The sequence below is a fragment of the Cydia splendana genome, chromosome 6 (genome assembly GCF_910591565.1).
Source record: "Cydia splendana chromosome 6, ilCydSple1.2, whole genome shotgun sequence".
NCBI classification, from domain to species: Eukaryota; Metazoa; Arthropoda; class Insecta; order Lepidoptera; family Tortricidae; genus Cydia; species Cydia splendana.
The window spans coordinates 4,598,244-4,613,604 of record NC_085965.1 but is presented as its reverse complement, the minus strand read 5'-3'; the positions used below and the strand labels follow the sequence as shown (position 1 = coordinate 4,613,604).

At 38.3% G+C, this 15,361-nt stretch overlaps 2 protein-coding genes across 2 annotated transcripts in view; both read right to left on the bottom strand.

Annotated features, from left to right (window-relative positions):
• Positions 1-8,242, bottom strand: part of LOC134791271 (serine/threonine-protein kinase ATR-like) — a 38,462-nt gene extending 30,220 nt beyond the window's left edge. The window contains exons 1-9 of the mRNA XM_063762256.1: positions 8,057-8,242; positions 7,788-7,910; positions 6,063-7,515; positions 5,112-5,645; positions 3,513-4,977; positions 2,503-2,705; positions 1,809-1,945; positions 961-1,050; positions 487-671 (exon numbers count right to left, since the gene is read on the bottom strand). Of these exons, the coding sequence (XP_063618326.1) occupies positions 487-671; positions 961-1,050; positions 1,809-1,945; positions 2,503-2,705; positions 3,513-4,977; positions 5,112-5,645; positions 6,063-7,515; positions 7,788-7,910; positions 8,057-8,193 (4,327 nt within the window). The 5' untranslated portion in view covers positions 8,194-8,242. The remainder of the gene's footprint in view (positions 1-486; positions 672-960; positions 1,051-1,808; positions 1,946-2,502; positions 2,706-3,512; positions 4,978-5,111; positions 5,646-6,062; positions 7,516-7,787; positions 7,911-8,056) is intronic.
• Positions 8,243-12,492: 4,250 nt separating this feature from the next.
• On the bottom strand, positions 12,493-13,956 carry LOC134791547 (hepatocyte growth factor-regulated tyrosine kinase substrate-like). The gene is made up of 2 exons (XM_063762596.1): positions 13,742-13,956; positions 12,493-13,036 (listed from the first exon to the last, which is right to left on the bottom strand). The coding sequence occupies exons 1-2, from the start codon at positions 13,954-13,956 to the stop codon at positions 12,493-12,495; spliced, it is 759 nt and encodes a 252-aa protein (XP_063618666.1).
• Between the last annotated feature and the right edge of the window lie 1,405 nt (positions 13,957-15,361).

Below are 15,361 nucleotides of genomic sequence, written 5' to 3'. Positions count from 1 at the left end.
ACACCCCTATACCTACATGACAGATTATATCGGGAATTATGAACTTTCCGTTAGTAATGTTATTCAAACTGAGATTTTGTCAATCTAAAGGCAATCTGTATTATAATAAAAAGCTATTATGTATTTAATTGTGGTCGTTATAAATAAGGCGGAACTACCTGCAACCAGTATTTCCTCCTGTATGTACTGCGTGTTGTTGTTGGACATGACCGCGTGCAATACGTAGGTACCTACAGTAGAAACAGGAACAGAGTTCTGGCGTCACGGCGCATGCTCTGGTGCACGGTGGCATAAGCAAGGAATCACAAGTGTTCATATCGTACCTATAACAGCCAGTATCTCCTCCTGTATGTACTGAGTGTTGTTGTTGGACATGACGGCGTGCAACAACACGTATGGTAGGAACAGGAACAGGGGTCTGACGTCACGGCGCATGCTCTGGTGCACGGTGGCATAAGCAAGGAATCACAAGTGTTTATATCGTACCTATAACAGCCAGTATCTCCTCCTGTATGTACTGCGTGTTGTTGTTGGCCATGACGGCGTGCAACAACACGTACGGTAGGAACAGGAACAGGGTTCTGACGTCACGGCGCATACTCGGGTGCACGGTGCGTAATAGTTCGCGAATGTTCTCTGACTCTATTAGAGGGATCAGTTGACCGGCCCAGCTGTAAACGAAAATATATTTTGGCATTTCAGTGGCAAAGAAATAGCGCAACAGAAACATTTCAAGATTTACTTTACTTTTATGCTATTTAGGCATCGGAACACTCATGCGAAAAATATTTAAATTTTGAGACATGCAGAAGAATAATGGACCTTATTCTTCCAAGGTCGTCAATACATTCAAAGGCCCAGAGCCCCAGAGATGACGAAGAAATATGAGCAGCAGCATTTCATGCTGATACATAAAAGAAATATTAAATATTATCGAAGTAAGAGTATTTGTTGACTTACTTGTGCGCCCATTCCAAGAAAGTTGTGGCGAACGTACTTCCAAACAGAGGATGAGCTTTCTTGGGTTGAGACGGATAGGCCAAGGTATACCTGCCAACAAAAAGATAATCAATGGATGCGCGTATGTGTATTTTTGAAGTGAAAACTTCTTTAGCGGCGCTGTGCACTTTTTGTGATGGGGAAAAAATGTTAAACTCGTGACAGCGTAAGACGTAAGACGCTTCGTAAGACGGACACGTGACCTGATCGAAAAACTGTTACAATGTCATTGAGTTTTTACTTCTGCCGGCACTCCCGGAGTTCAACCCGTTGTTTCTTTCACGCTTTGTTGTGCAAGATATTATTGCAGGTTATTTTTGTGAGTCTCTTTTTAAATCATTTTCTACCGTCAAACAAAGATTAACAGAATAAAATCGATATAATACACATAATATAATTATAATATTTGGAATACAGATTTAACGATTATTGAGACAAAATAAAAAATTAAATGTTAAAGGTTATCATAATGCATAATTATGTATGTATGTCACAAAGTTTGTCTTTATTTCTACTCTTCTTTCTCCGTGCCTCTTCCCATTTCATTTGGGGTCGGCCCTCTGAATTATGCTTCCGCCATTTGGCTCTATCATAGTAGGTTGCTGGTATTTTTAGCGACTATTTCACCAGGTTTCCCCACGGTGGCTTTTGGGTGTCCTGGTGGTTGTTTGCCTATGTCAATTTCAAGAGCAATTTTTACCGGGTGATGTTTTTCTCGACGCATTACATGCCCGTACCATCGGAGCTGGCTTTCGTGGAGTTTGTCTTTATTTCTACATTTCCCATTATTCCATACAAATGATACAAACCTCGAACTTAGCAGAGGAAACATGATCTGGTGCATGTGCTCTGGAAAGCTGTCCCACACATCTCTCTTGCTACCGGTCGGCGAAATGTCGTATATCTTCAGGATCTCTTGAATCGTCAGAGCATAACTGTCCATATTCTGAAACAATAACAAATAACTGAATCTGAATGCGCTCACTAATTAAAACAAATGTATTGCTTTGCTAATTCGCGAAATAATAACGTGCTAAGTCGATCAGTGCTAACCCGTTTATACCTCTAGCGACCCGCCCTGACTTCGCACGGGTTTCACAAAACCTTAACAAATTATACACCTAAACCTTCCCCAAGAATCACTCTATTGATAGGTGAAAACCGCATTAACATCCGTTCAGTAGTTTTGAGTTTCTAGCGAACATACATACAAACAGACAGACGCGGCGGATGACTTTGTTTTACAAGGTGTAGTGAAGGATACTATGGTAAGTGACTTCAAAAATACATGTCACTTACCATAGTAGGTATCCTTCTCATATTGAAAAGCACTAGCTAGCTCGATCAACGCTGTGGCAGCAAAACAGTTGTCTCCAATAGAGAAAGCGAATGGCGACCTGTCAGGTTGTACGTATTGTCGGGGTAGATGACCGGCTTCTATGGCGCCTAGTTGGCCTAGACAGTCTTCAAAAATATACAAAGTCATAAAAATAGGTGACTTACCATAGTATCCTTCTCATATTGAAAAGCTCTAGCTAGCTCCATGAGAGCTGTGGCAGCAAAGCAGTTGTCTCCAATAGAGAAAGCGAATGGCGACCTATCAGGTTGTACGTATTGGCGGGGTAGGTGACCGGCTTCTATGGCGCCTAGTTGGCCTAGACAGGCGCCGCTGGCTGCGCTTACTTGGGGGTCTGGGTGCTTGCAACCTGGAGAGATTAAACGCTTTATAAATTTCAGACTCGTATATATATGCCGCATGCACCCACAGAGGTGGGCCAAAATAACCACGGTACGGGTGCAACAAGACGGCGAGGATCTGGTAGGCCCAGACGGAGATGGCGGGATGATCTGGACGCATATCTTAATGACTGGCCGGAGATGGCTCAAAACCGAGACGAATCTAAATCGAAGGGGGAGGCCTTTGCCCAGCAGTGGGACACCGTATAGGCTTATAATAATAATAATAATAGAGAACATGCACTCATTGGCATGATGTTTCAGATAGTGGACCAACCTCGACAAGTCTACGGAACTCCTATATGCGTTAGGGTCTCCCCAGATATATCGACGCGCATTCGGCAAAATCCGATAGGAAACAGCTTTATGTAAGCGCGAAAAAGCCGTAACACGTCGGCAGGTGCCGGCCGATGCGAGCCGAGCCGAACAACGACTTTTTCGCTCTTATTGCGTAGACATAAAGCTTTTTCCTATCGGGTTTTGCCGATTCCGCGTCGACATATTTGGGGGAACCCTTATAGTCACTACTCTCACTCTAGCTACGACCACGCGAGTGTGAATGAGAAGTTTTACAACCCCGGTTGTCAATTTGGTTTGCGTCAAAAAATCCTCAATCGAGAGGAAATTAATTATTGTGAGGCTACTCAACCTGCACACGGAATTACAGCTGACATTCATGAGGCTTCATGATGCAAGTCCCTGAAGCATTATAGGTATGATTTTTAGTGTAATCGATACTGCATTCACTACATATTTTATGAACGGATATCACTCACCTTGCAGTAACGCATCTATCAGCTCAACAATAGCCGAATCTATGTTTTTCCCACCAAATATAGACTTATGAATCTCAGTTCTATTCTTCTTCAGCAGCCTATCCAACTGGCTGAAAGCGTATGCCTTTATACTCGGTATATCCTGATCCAAATGGTGCAAGTACCATTTCACTTTATCTAGGAAAGATTCGGGCTGTGTTCGTTTCACGTGTCTCTTTATTACCATCTTGATTTTTTCTGACAGTTTTGTGTCTTCCAAAAAAAAGAGCTCAGGGATGTGAGAGCTTAATAAGTTCTCGTTGTTTATAACGAGATACTGGAATATCTTGTTGATCTCTTGAGGCGCGTGTTCGAACTGTTGTAACAGAGACACGGCTAGATTTGTCAGCAATGGCCCTAGTGACATGCTGTCTATGTTGTGTATGAAAGCACCCCACGCATCAGCCAAAATTTTCGGAAATTCCTTCGCTAAAGGAAGGGCCGATCTCAACGTAGCTAACACCTTAAACCTTAACGGTGTTAAGTACTTTTCACCCATCAGTTGCATAATATCTGGAAAGCTTTTCAACGCTTTCCGTTTTACGGATAAAGCTACTTTAGCATTGACTAGCTTGTGATCAAAATATGCCAGCACTCCTAAGAATTTAGGATTTAGGAAGTCTGCTATTTGTGACGTACTCATGCTCATACTTCCATCTGGTGTGGACACGTCAGGATCGTGACAGGCCAAATATCTGCACGCATTCAAAACTTTTTCAGGATTGCAGCAGTACTGCAACAGGAATTCTGTTAGAATAACCCTAAAATGCTTCTTAATAAGGCTCAACGTTGACGTTTTTGTCAGCTTTTCTATAGTGTTATTGCATTTCTGGGCAACTTCTTTAGTTTCGTTCAAATATACATGCACGTAAACGTGTGGAAATCTGTCGATTAGAAAATCTGAAACTGAGCATTGGACTAACGATGCTATCTCCTCAATCATGGCTGGTACTTGCTTCACTATGACCGAATATGGCATGAGATACGGAAGAAAATGATGGACATCTTTTGAGATGAAATCTCTATATCCAACAAAGCCAAACGCTCTTACAACCTTTAGAAGTGACACAGTGAATTCTTTCCCACTGTATAAGCTACATTCAACAAACAGTTTGCAGTAGTCCTTCTTATATCTGTGGTATACTTGGTTCGGTGTATATCCATGTACTTCGCATATTTCTCTTAGATAGAGAACCGCTTTGGGCCCAAGGGAACATTGTGGATGCATGATAAAATATACCAACAACTTTGTCACTGGTAAAATCACTTTTTCACTGCCGTGAATACCAAACACTTTTATATTGTTAAGGGTTTGTGTCTGTCTGTTATAAGAGTTGTCTTCTAGGCAAGATCTTGTCGACTTAACAAGTAGATTCACACACAAATTTAGGGCGTCATCTTTATGGGCATGTAACTCTGTGTTCTCCTGGAAAACAAAGGAACAGGTCAAATTTAAAAGCGGAAAATTTACTGTCTTGGGTGGGATTTGAACTCATGACCGCTGGATCACTAGCCCAATGCTCTGCCATCTGAAGTAATAATGAATGATTTTATATTTACCGTTTCATTTCCCAATAGGGACTTGAGAGCTTCCAAAATATGATGGCAATTCTCTTCACACACTAGTTCATTCGGCACACCACCATTAAACACATAATAGTGCCCACATAATCTCCTAACAAGATCCCAATAGCATGTATTTTTCAGGTTTATATATTGATTAGCATTCAAGAATTTGCTAAAAAGGTTTCTCAAGCCTAATGTTGTGGTTTGGTTCTCTGTTGTATTGGTACTTTCTGAATGAAGAGTCAGACGTTCAGAACTGGTTACATTTGTTTTATGACAATTAGAACAAATTATAGACACATTTATAGTGCCATTATTGAATATTGAATGGCCTTCAGTGCCATCGGCATTGTCTAAGACAACATGGTATGTGCCCAATGCTATACAAGAGATTGCGGGTAGTTCTTTGGTTAAGAGTTTTTGTATGTCTTTGTTTTTGGTCAGGAATGCAGGCATGAGTATATCGCCAATGAGTTTGCTGGCGGATAGAACTTTGTTGATGAGAAGGAGACCGCTCATGGATATGACCTGAAATGATAAAAAAGTATAAGAATATGGGTGCAAAAAAATAAATAAAATAAAAATCGTTTATTTCAGATCATTGATCCATAGCGTTATTAGTAGGTATAAATGCAGTAACTCTGGTTGTCATAAGTTGAGATTTAGCGTCTTATTGCGCCATCTAGTTCAGCTGTCAAACACGCGGGCACGTATTTTTCTTAGGCTTTACAACTCTTCTACAGTCAATAACTCTTTGGTGTTATGTAGCACTGGATAGTAAAACAAAATAACTCCATAATAGTAAATAAAAAATTTCTTATGGTACATTTTCTACAAGATTACATGGCCACTTTATGAAGAAACTTATTCATAATGTGTCCACACAATTTTGCAGTACCATTACTTTGAAAATAAATCATCCAAAAATAACAATTAGAAACTTACCTCTAAATACATCAATTCATTTTTAACTTTGATCAGGTAGTTGAACATGAGTGTCACAAATCTGGACCAAGCCTCATTTATTTTATTTTTCTTCATAATGGTCAATGCAGCTAGCACATGTTTTAAAATAACTGCCGTTGTCTTTTGATCAAAATTGGATGAAAATGATGAAAACCCTGAAGAAGTTTGCAGACATATCAACCGGAGTAGTTCATTGGTATCATCAACTGCCAATGTAGATTTGTCTAAAAGACCAATTACGTCTAATATCATATTTAGCATTGTATCCAGGATATCTTGAAGATGTAATAGTTCATCTCTAAATACTTTTACATTTCGCAGTTGTAATGACCATATTCCTTTTGCTGTTTCTTTACTCAACAATGAAAAGTAGCTTATGTATTCTTGTCTTTTATTACTTTTCATTCCTTGTATAAAAACTTGGTATAATATCCTCAGAACTGCTCGGCATTTATGTAAAGTGTAATCATAGAGCACCTTTTCACCATGTATGCTGTCATGTTTTCGTAACTCTTGAAAAACTGACATTAATTGATTATAATACCAGTTTTCTGGTAAATTAACAGGTTGCTTATTCTCTATGTTGCTCTGAACATGAGTTATGATGTTACTGCAATAGCATTCCGCTAGCATATTTACTTCAGAAGCATCTCGTTTTTTTATGTCCATCAAATCTTCCGGTAGCTCAATTTTGCTGCTCATCAAGAGGCAATATAGTTTTAACTCTTTCCCAAAAACATCATTACTCTTAGTTTGAAGAATAACTGTGCATATTGTAGTTAATATTTCTGTATATTCTTGCTCTATATTTACATCTATGAACTTCATCAATGTCAAAGATATAGATTTGAAATTCTCCAAATCTAATTTGTCCACTTCACCTTTTTCATAGTACACATGCAAAGACTTTACTACAGCTTCAAAGCTCTTCAACATTTCATTGTAAACCTCTGGAAATATTTGGTGGAACTTGCTTATAGCCATTTGCTCATAGTTTCTAAAGAGATTGGTGAAAAACTTCAATGATTCAAGTTTTAGGTCTGCACTAAAATTGTCAAGTACATACAGCACTTGCTCAAAGATTTTCTCATATTCTTCCTTATACTGATCAATGGCTATTGCTTTAAATGTAATGCTCTCGGACAACAGTTGCAATGTCAGATCTATCATTGATTTACATGTCTTTAGATCCTTTATTTGAACATAAATTGGTTCTAACTTCAATTCCACATTTGGAATTGTAACTTTGTCTGGAGTAAAATGCTGTAAGCATATCTCTACAGGCTGATTATTTGCAGCATCAGTATAACACTGAGTAAGTTTATTTAATATTGAAAAATATTCAGAATGCAATTTGTCATAAAATGATGCGTCATTCATACTCAGAATATGTAGAATTTTCAACTGTGCATCTTTACTTAATTTATTTATTCTGAAAATAAGTTGCATTCATTCATTGTCAATATATAAGTACGAGTAAAATAGCAAAGTACCAATTGAACCTAGTATTAGTGTTTTTACATTGTTATTAGTATAGAATTTGCTATAGGTAACCATTTGAAAAAATAGATAGATCTAAAATATTAATGTTTATCTGTTTTATATTTTGAACTAAAGCTTGTATTGTACTAACTTGAACTTCATATTTATGGAAATGCCTTGAGGTATTTAATTAAATCTGACATCTGTTTATTTATTATTAACCTGTTTAGCTCCTTTACTGACCACACATAGAACAGCCGTCCTATCAACCAGGTATTAAAGGCGCTGTAATACACATCAGGATACTTTGTCGATCCTGGCCGAGGCACTAGGACTTCTGAAACACTGAAAATATATACATTTCAAAATTGTCTTCTTTAGCCAATTCCAACAACAAAATACAATTTCAACAACAAAATATATAGGTAGGTATTACTTTATTCTATGATAATCAAGCAAACTCTACAATAAAAAAAATTACATGTATTTACCCTGATAGCTTGAGTATTGAATTTAACAGTCTTTCAAGACCGTCAGCTGCGTTTTCCAAGTTGTTGAAGAGCACCATAGTCGGCGCATTGAACATTTGCCATACCGTGAAGGGCCCGTCTTGGCCCTCTTCATCCATATTTGTAAAGTTTACGACACCTCCGACACGACACGATTGGCGCTGGTTCTAATAAAATAATTGAATATTAATAATTAAACCCATGAAATTTTAAATAAACAGTTGCTTTTATTTCCTCACATTCAATCACAAGTCACAACTCGCTTGCTTTATCAACTGTCAAGTGATTTTCATTTCCCGCCATTTAAATACATAGGGATGTCATGTACCATTAAAATATTATCGGTTTTTTATTCTGTTTGTGCAAGCGTTAATTAATATTATTCTTTATTTATTGATAAGTATCATTTACTAATACATCAATTATTTATTTCTCAACATTATCATTTTTTTGATTCAGTCCGAGGTGTGTTCGATCGAGTAGGTAGAAGGTAGTCCGCCGTACGTCCGTTAAGGACGCAGCTATAACTGAGAACAAGAAAAAGATATGCTGACCGGACCAATGTCGCGGTCCGGTATGCCCGTCTGTTATAGCTTCTAGGTTCCAAGCAGTTTTAATCGTTTTATAAAATATGACCCACCATCACTTCCGTATCCGCATTTCTCCGAATCAAAATACGAATGCCGAACGTGAATTTTTGGTATTAACTTAATAAGAAAAGGTAATAGCTGGTAATATGGTAGATAGATATTTGCTGAGGGTCGAATGGATTTTTCCGAGTTTGAAGTTAAGCGACACAATTTACGAGTGCAAGGTCAAAGCTAGTAGGTATAGGTTTATTTATTTACCTACTTTGACTAAAAACAATTACTTCTTTATCGTTGAAGTTTATTAAAGTGTAGGTACCTACCGATGAAGATAAGTAGGTATAGTTGGTCAAACCAATTTGTCAATCAATAAGAACCAGGAGAACTATACTCATCCTTTTCTTTTGGGTCCTAGTACTAGTGTAAGACAAAGATAGTATGATTCTCTCTGTCTATGATTGAAATGAGACAGTCCTATGACAAACTATATATGTTGTTTGAAACACTCGCTCGTGTACGGAATTTTACAGACTGATTTACCTTAAGTAAATAATTTCTGTTAGATAGGGTATGAATGGGATATGATTTTGGGTATTAAAAAAACAGTACAAAAAATAAATATTTTAAATGTTTTATTGTATTTATACATCATAAATCATAACTTAGATAAATAACAAAACATCTATCAGCAAATAAAAAAATCGGTAAACAAAAATATTTTCAATTTCTAAATATAATTCTTGTATTATCTAAACCTATAAAATGACAAATATTTTACATGTTACACATTTACATACGTTACAAAGGCCATAAGAATGGTTTATTTAAAGAACTACACCAAATGAAAGGTGAATTTAAAATGAAGACTAATAATTTGCCTATCAATTATGAAACATAAATTGTAATGTTTGATCGGTAAATACAATAAACTTGAAATATTGATGAAAATGAAAAGCGTGAATATATCATATTATATTATAGTAAGTTATAATATAAAAACATTTATTATACTATCAGTATTATAATTTCAGAAACGCTATATCTTACTGTGAATTCTAAGTGCTTTTTATTATTGCGTATTAATTTTACGTTACGTACAGATGATCGCTAGTCATTTTAATAATCTCCTATACAGGCCTCTCATATACGATCAATTTTATTGCACAATATAATCTACCGACTACACTGCTATTATGAGGCCGAAATCAACTTGTAGGTAGGGCAATAAAAATAGTGAGAGGGCCGCACGCCGATTTGCAACTTGCATGCATATTTAGGCCCCGTATGTCAAAACATAAAACATATATGTTCCTGCCTAATCGAATTTTATAGATTCAACTATTGACAGCCAGGCTGCATAAAATGAGTCAGGTAGACAATATTGTCAATAATGCTCCGTCTTCACACTTGGAAGTTTTACTTCCATAAGCATTTAAAATGAGATAGCAATAATTTCTCATTCTAATATACAAGTGTGTCCCTATCTCTCTATATGATTAAACCTTAGCAAGTGAATAAAACTTCCAAGTGTTGTCTATGGGCCCTAGCACTTCATTAGCAGTGTTAATCAAAGCTGATGAGTTCCGCTGTGTTGTTGTTGCTCTCCGACTTGACAGGCGTTTGTGGTTGAGTCGGTGGTTGGTTCTGATTGGGCGGCAGCTGATTGGGCGGCGGCGCCGGCTGGCCATTGGTGAAGTTTTGTGACGGCACTTTAATTGGTTGGCCTGGTTTACCCTTGAATTGCCGACAGACATTTCATCGAATGTTATTTCGAAGACAACGTTTCAAGTATTTTCATTTCATCGACAAGTTATTCCGTCGAAGAATCGACACTAGTAAATTTAAATGGGGGACTTTTAATTAGTACTTGAATTATTTTGTATATAGTTTATATCGTGGTATTTTCTTACGGGTTTTCTTATTTCATTTTGGATTGTATTTAATAAAATTTATTACGCGTAAAATTATTTCAATTTGTAATATTTCGTAATCGAAACTAAAAGCAGTCACGTCAGTCGGCTCACTCTGCGCGATTATAGCTATGTGGGAGTTTAAGATATAAAATTGTTTATCTGGACATTACATAATTTTGAGAAAGCGGCAATTTTAAGTTTGCGCTCTAATTTTGAAGATATAATTTAACAAGGCTGAAATTTTCATTTTGCCAAATTATAAATAGGTTGGTAACAATAATTTAAGCCGTTCATTTATGTGTAGGGTCGCAGTTCTAACCTAACCTAAACCTACTTTGAAAGCCGTTCGTTTCTGTGTGGGGTCGCAGTTCTAACCTAACCTAAACCTACTTTGATAGCCGTTCGTTTCTGTGTGGGGTCGCAGTTCTAACCTAACCTAAACCTACTTTGAAAGCCGTTTGTTTCTGTGTGGGGTTGCAGTTCTAACCTAACCTAAACCTACTTTGAAAGCCGTTCGTTTCTGTGTGGGGTCGCAATTCTAACCTAACCTAAACCTACTTTGAATGCCGTTTGTTTCTGTGTGGGTTCGCAGTTCTAACCTAACCTAAACCTACTTTGAAAGCAGTTCGTTTCTGTGTGGGGTCGCAATTCTAACCTAACCTAAACCTACTTTAAAAGCCGTTCGTTTCTATGTGGGGTCGCAGTTCTAACCTAACCTAAACCTACTTTGAAAGCCGTTCGTTTCTGTGTGGGGTCGCAGTTCTAACCTAACCTAAACCGATTTTGATAGCCGTTCGTTTCTGTGTGGGGTCGCAGTTCTAACCTAACCTAAACCGACTTTGATAGCCGTTCGTTTCTGTGTGGGGTCGCAGTTCTAACCTAACCTAAATCTAAAATTCTTACAACAGAAAAATGTATAAATGTGTAGTACGACATATAAAAATGTCTTAAAGTAATACGTCCAACAAATGAATTGCAATGTTTAGTAGTTGTGCCAATTACAATAATTTGAAACGAATTAGCGATCAAGTAATATTCGTTAAATAGTATTTCTACGCAGTAAGAAAAATTTAAATAAATAGTATATGAAACAAAATAACGCCAAACAAAATTACTAGTACTAACGTTTCGATGAATCGTTGTCGATGAAATAATATTCGATGAAAAGTTTGTCGGCAAAACAAGGGTACACCGGTTGGCCTTGGTTGTTTGGCATTTGTTGAGGCGGTACTTGCTGACCGGGCGCCATTTGCATGGCCGGGTTTTGAGGCATGGTCGGATTTTGAGGCATCGTCGGATTTGGAGGCATTTGTTGCCCTTGAGACATTTGTTGAGGCATTTGACCCATTTGCTGTATCATCTGCGGATTTTGTCCTAGCTGGCCCATGTGGATGGGCGTTTGTCCCGCGTTCATCATTGGCTGTTGAGGAAGGCTCTGTGGTTGCTGGCCTTGAATGTTCATTTGCTGTCCTGGCACAGGTTGCCCGTGCATTGACATAGACTGCATGTTTTGTGGTATCTGCTGTATATTCTGATTATTATTAGGTTGCGGCATACTTTGGTTTGGTGCTTGCTGTCCCGGTAACGACATGGGTTGCCCGGGCAATTGGGGTTGCTGCATATGGGGTTGCTGCATATGAGGTTGCTGACTATTTGGTTGGTTCATCGGAAACTGTGGGTTTTGGCCTTGCATCATGGGCATTCTCATGTTTGACAATTGCATTCCGAGCATCGGGTTAGCCTGTGTTACACTGTTAAAAATTATGTAATTTTACATGCAAAAAAATTACATAATCCTGTAAAATTCCCGAAAAATCTGGGAAATTTACGGAAAAATATGACATTTTACGTAATTCTCGTAAAAATTTACGAGAATTACGTAAAATGTCATATTTTTGCATGTAAAATTACATAATTTTTAACAGTGTAGTTGAGGCTGGTTTGGTTGTCCGAGAGACATAGAAGCCATCATGGATGTTGGCGGTTGGTTCTTTGGCTGTGCCTGTCCATTTTGCTGTACTTGCCCTGGGAACATTTGTGGGACGCTCTGCCCAGGTTGGGCCATTCTCATCTGATGTTGATGCATCATCATTTGCTGTATTTGCTGCGGGGTCATGTTTGGTCGGATGTGGGAAGTCATTGGAGCTTGGCTCATGGTCATAGCTGAGGTGGGCATGGCGAAGGCATTGCTGTGTTGAGGCAGGGACTGTGACATTGCTGCAATTTGGTTGGCGTTGAGAGCCATGGCTTGGGATATCTGAGGTTGACCGGTTGGGGGGATAGTACCGTCTGTGGTCTGCGGGATCATCTGGTGGAACTGTGGGTTGGCGTAGATGGGCTGGTTGGGGAAGCCGGGCTGGTACTGCTGCATGGTGACTCCTGGCATGAAGAAACCGGTGCCTGATGCCATCATGTATTGGTGTTTCTGTTGTTCCTGTCTCATTTGCATCTCTCTCTTGTTCCTGAAAGGAGAAAAGACTTAATAAAAACACTGCACATTCTAGAATAGTTCATTAAAATTTATATTATTATTTATTAACTCCGACATAGTAACGACGCCAATGCTTTAACGACTGCTAGCTAAGGGGCCCACTGATTAACAGTCCGCCGGACGGTATCGGCCTGTCAGTTGTTCGGAACTGTCAAAATTTTGTTCTAACTGACAGGCCGATCCGATACCGTCCGGCGGACTGTTAATCAGTGGGCCCCTTAAGGGTGGTATTCCATCTATCCAAAATCTTGGTCCAATGTGTATTTGCATCTCACATCTTGCTTAATGAGAGAGTGAGACGCAATGCACATTGGACAGGCGGAATACCACCCTAAACAGCAGTGATTGTATGCAACACCAACCAACTAGAATAACTATAGAACTCTGACCAGAGCTCAAAAATGACCCCACGTTTTATTGACCAATCACAACTTTTTTTAAATATTCACATTGTGTATTGCGTAATTCAAAGCTACGGGGATTCGGAAGCTATAGAAGAGATATTAGTCAGAAAAGTATCAGTCATATCGACCGTTTTTTGAAGTCAAAAATGTACTAAGACAACTATAGACGAAGCTCTTACAGCTTCGTCTATACATATTCGCTGTCGCTGTACCTAACACGAATGGAATTCTCCTATACCTGCACCCTCTGAAGCGCGAGCTGGCGTTGGTACTGCAAATACTCGTGCTTCTTCTTGCGCATGGCCTGCAGTTTGGCGGCCATTTGCATCTGTCTCTGTCGCTCGGCGGCCTCGGCCTGCGCGGCTAAGCGCGCCGCGTGCTCGGCGCGGAGCGTGTCGAGCGCTGCGCGGCTGTCGCGGATCTGGTTTATTTTGTCCTGAAAGAGTATATCGTACGTACATGATTTAATTACACTATTTTCGCTCATGATGTATGCCGAATCGATTTCCAACTTATATCGTTTAAAATGACTAAGCGACGGAGCTATGACTCCAAACAATTGGATTTTTGGGAAGTGTTGTGAAAAACACTGTAACACGATATTAATTATTAGGAAAGTAATTACGAACAAAATTGCAAGAATCGTAGTTAGACCAAGCTAAGTTAGCAGCGATTATGATAGCCCAAACTGTGCAAGGGTTATTTTAGAAGTCAAACTTCTATGAAATTATGTCGTTATAACACTCGCATAGTCTGAGCTATCAAACTCGCTGCTAATACTTAGCTTGGTCTAACTGTAAGTTAGATTTTTAGAAAAAAATCCAGTGAAAGATTCAAATGTCAGTGACAGTCGTGTGGACAAAAGAACTTTACAAAACTATTTAGAATCAGAAGTCTAAATATGTCGGCTTCTCAATATGACAACTAAGCCTGAAAAGCAAAGCTCATTTTTACCATTATTTAACTGAAGAATGTTTAAAGGTAGTGATGGGTAGGACATCAATTTAAAATGAGTTTGTATGAGTACCTCATTTTCTAAAATGAGGTGTTACAATGTCTTACTTCAAATGAGGTGAGGTACTAGCATATATTCAGCGTCGACTATTCCATTAACTCCAACGGCGACAAAAATATTTAATGTATATACATATTTATGTATTCATCACTTCCTTTATAAATAAATAAGTAGTAATATTTAATTGGAGTGCAATTCTGGAGGTTAAGAATAGAACTTTTAGGAGAAAGATAATTTTAGAATCAAACTAAGAACATAAAGTACCTAACTTAATTTGCTGCTTTTATGAAACTTGTTCTAATGTAGCTCTTTTTTATTGTTAGATTGTTGAGACCTCCTCCTTGCTACTTGATATAATTTTAAGTATAATAATCACTAGCGACCCGCCCCGGCTTCGCACGGGTTAGCAAATCCTTCCTCAAGAATCACTCTTTTGATAGGTGAAAACCACATGAAAATCCGTCCAGTAGTTTTTAAGTCTATCGCGAACATACAAACAAACCCACAAACAGACAGACGCGGCGGGGGACTTTGTTTTATAATATGTAGTGATATATTTCATAAGTACCTATTAACCATAAAACTACCACATTTTTAACAAACTAAGGAGAACAAATTCAATATTTTCACTAGTCATTATTATATAGAAGTGACTAACTTACCACCTCAGATAATTTAACAGTAATATCATCAATATGATAATAAACAAAGCACCATTCGCGCCTGCCGCACCGGCTACATTTACACTTCATTTTTTCATGCAAAAGGCACCAAGGAAGATCCGCGGGTATATTTACTGGCAAAAACTATGTCCATATTTTGTTATGATTATAAGAATTATCACTAGGTATTAGGTATTAGAGAACTAAAATTAACT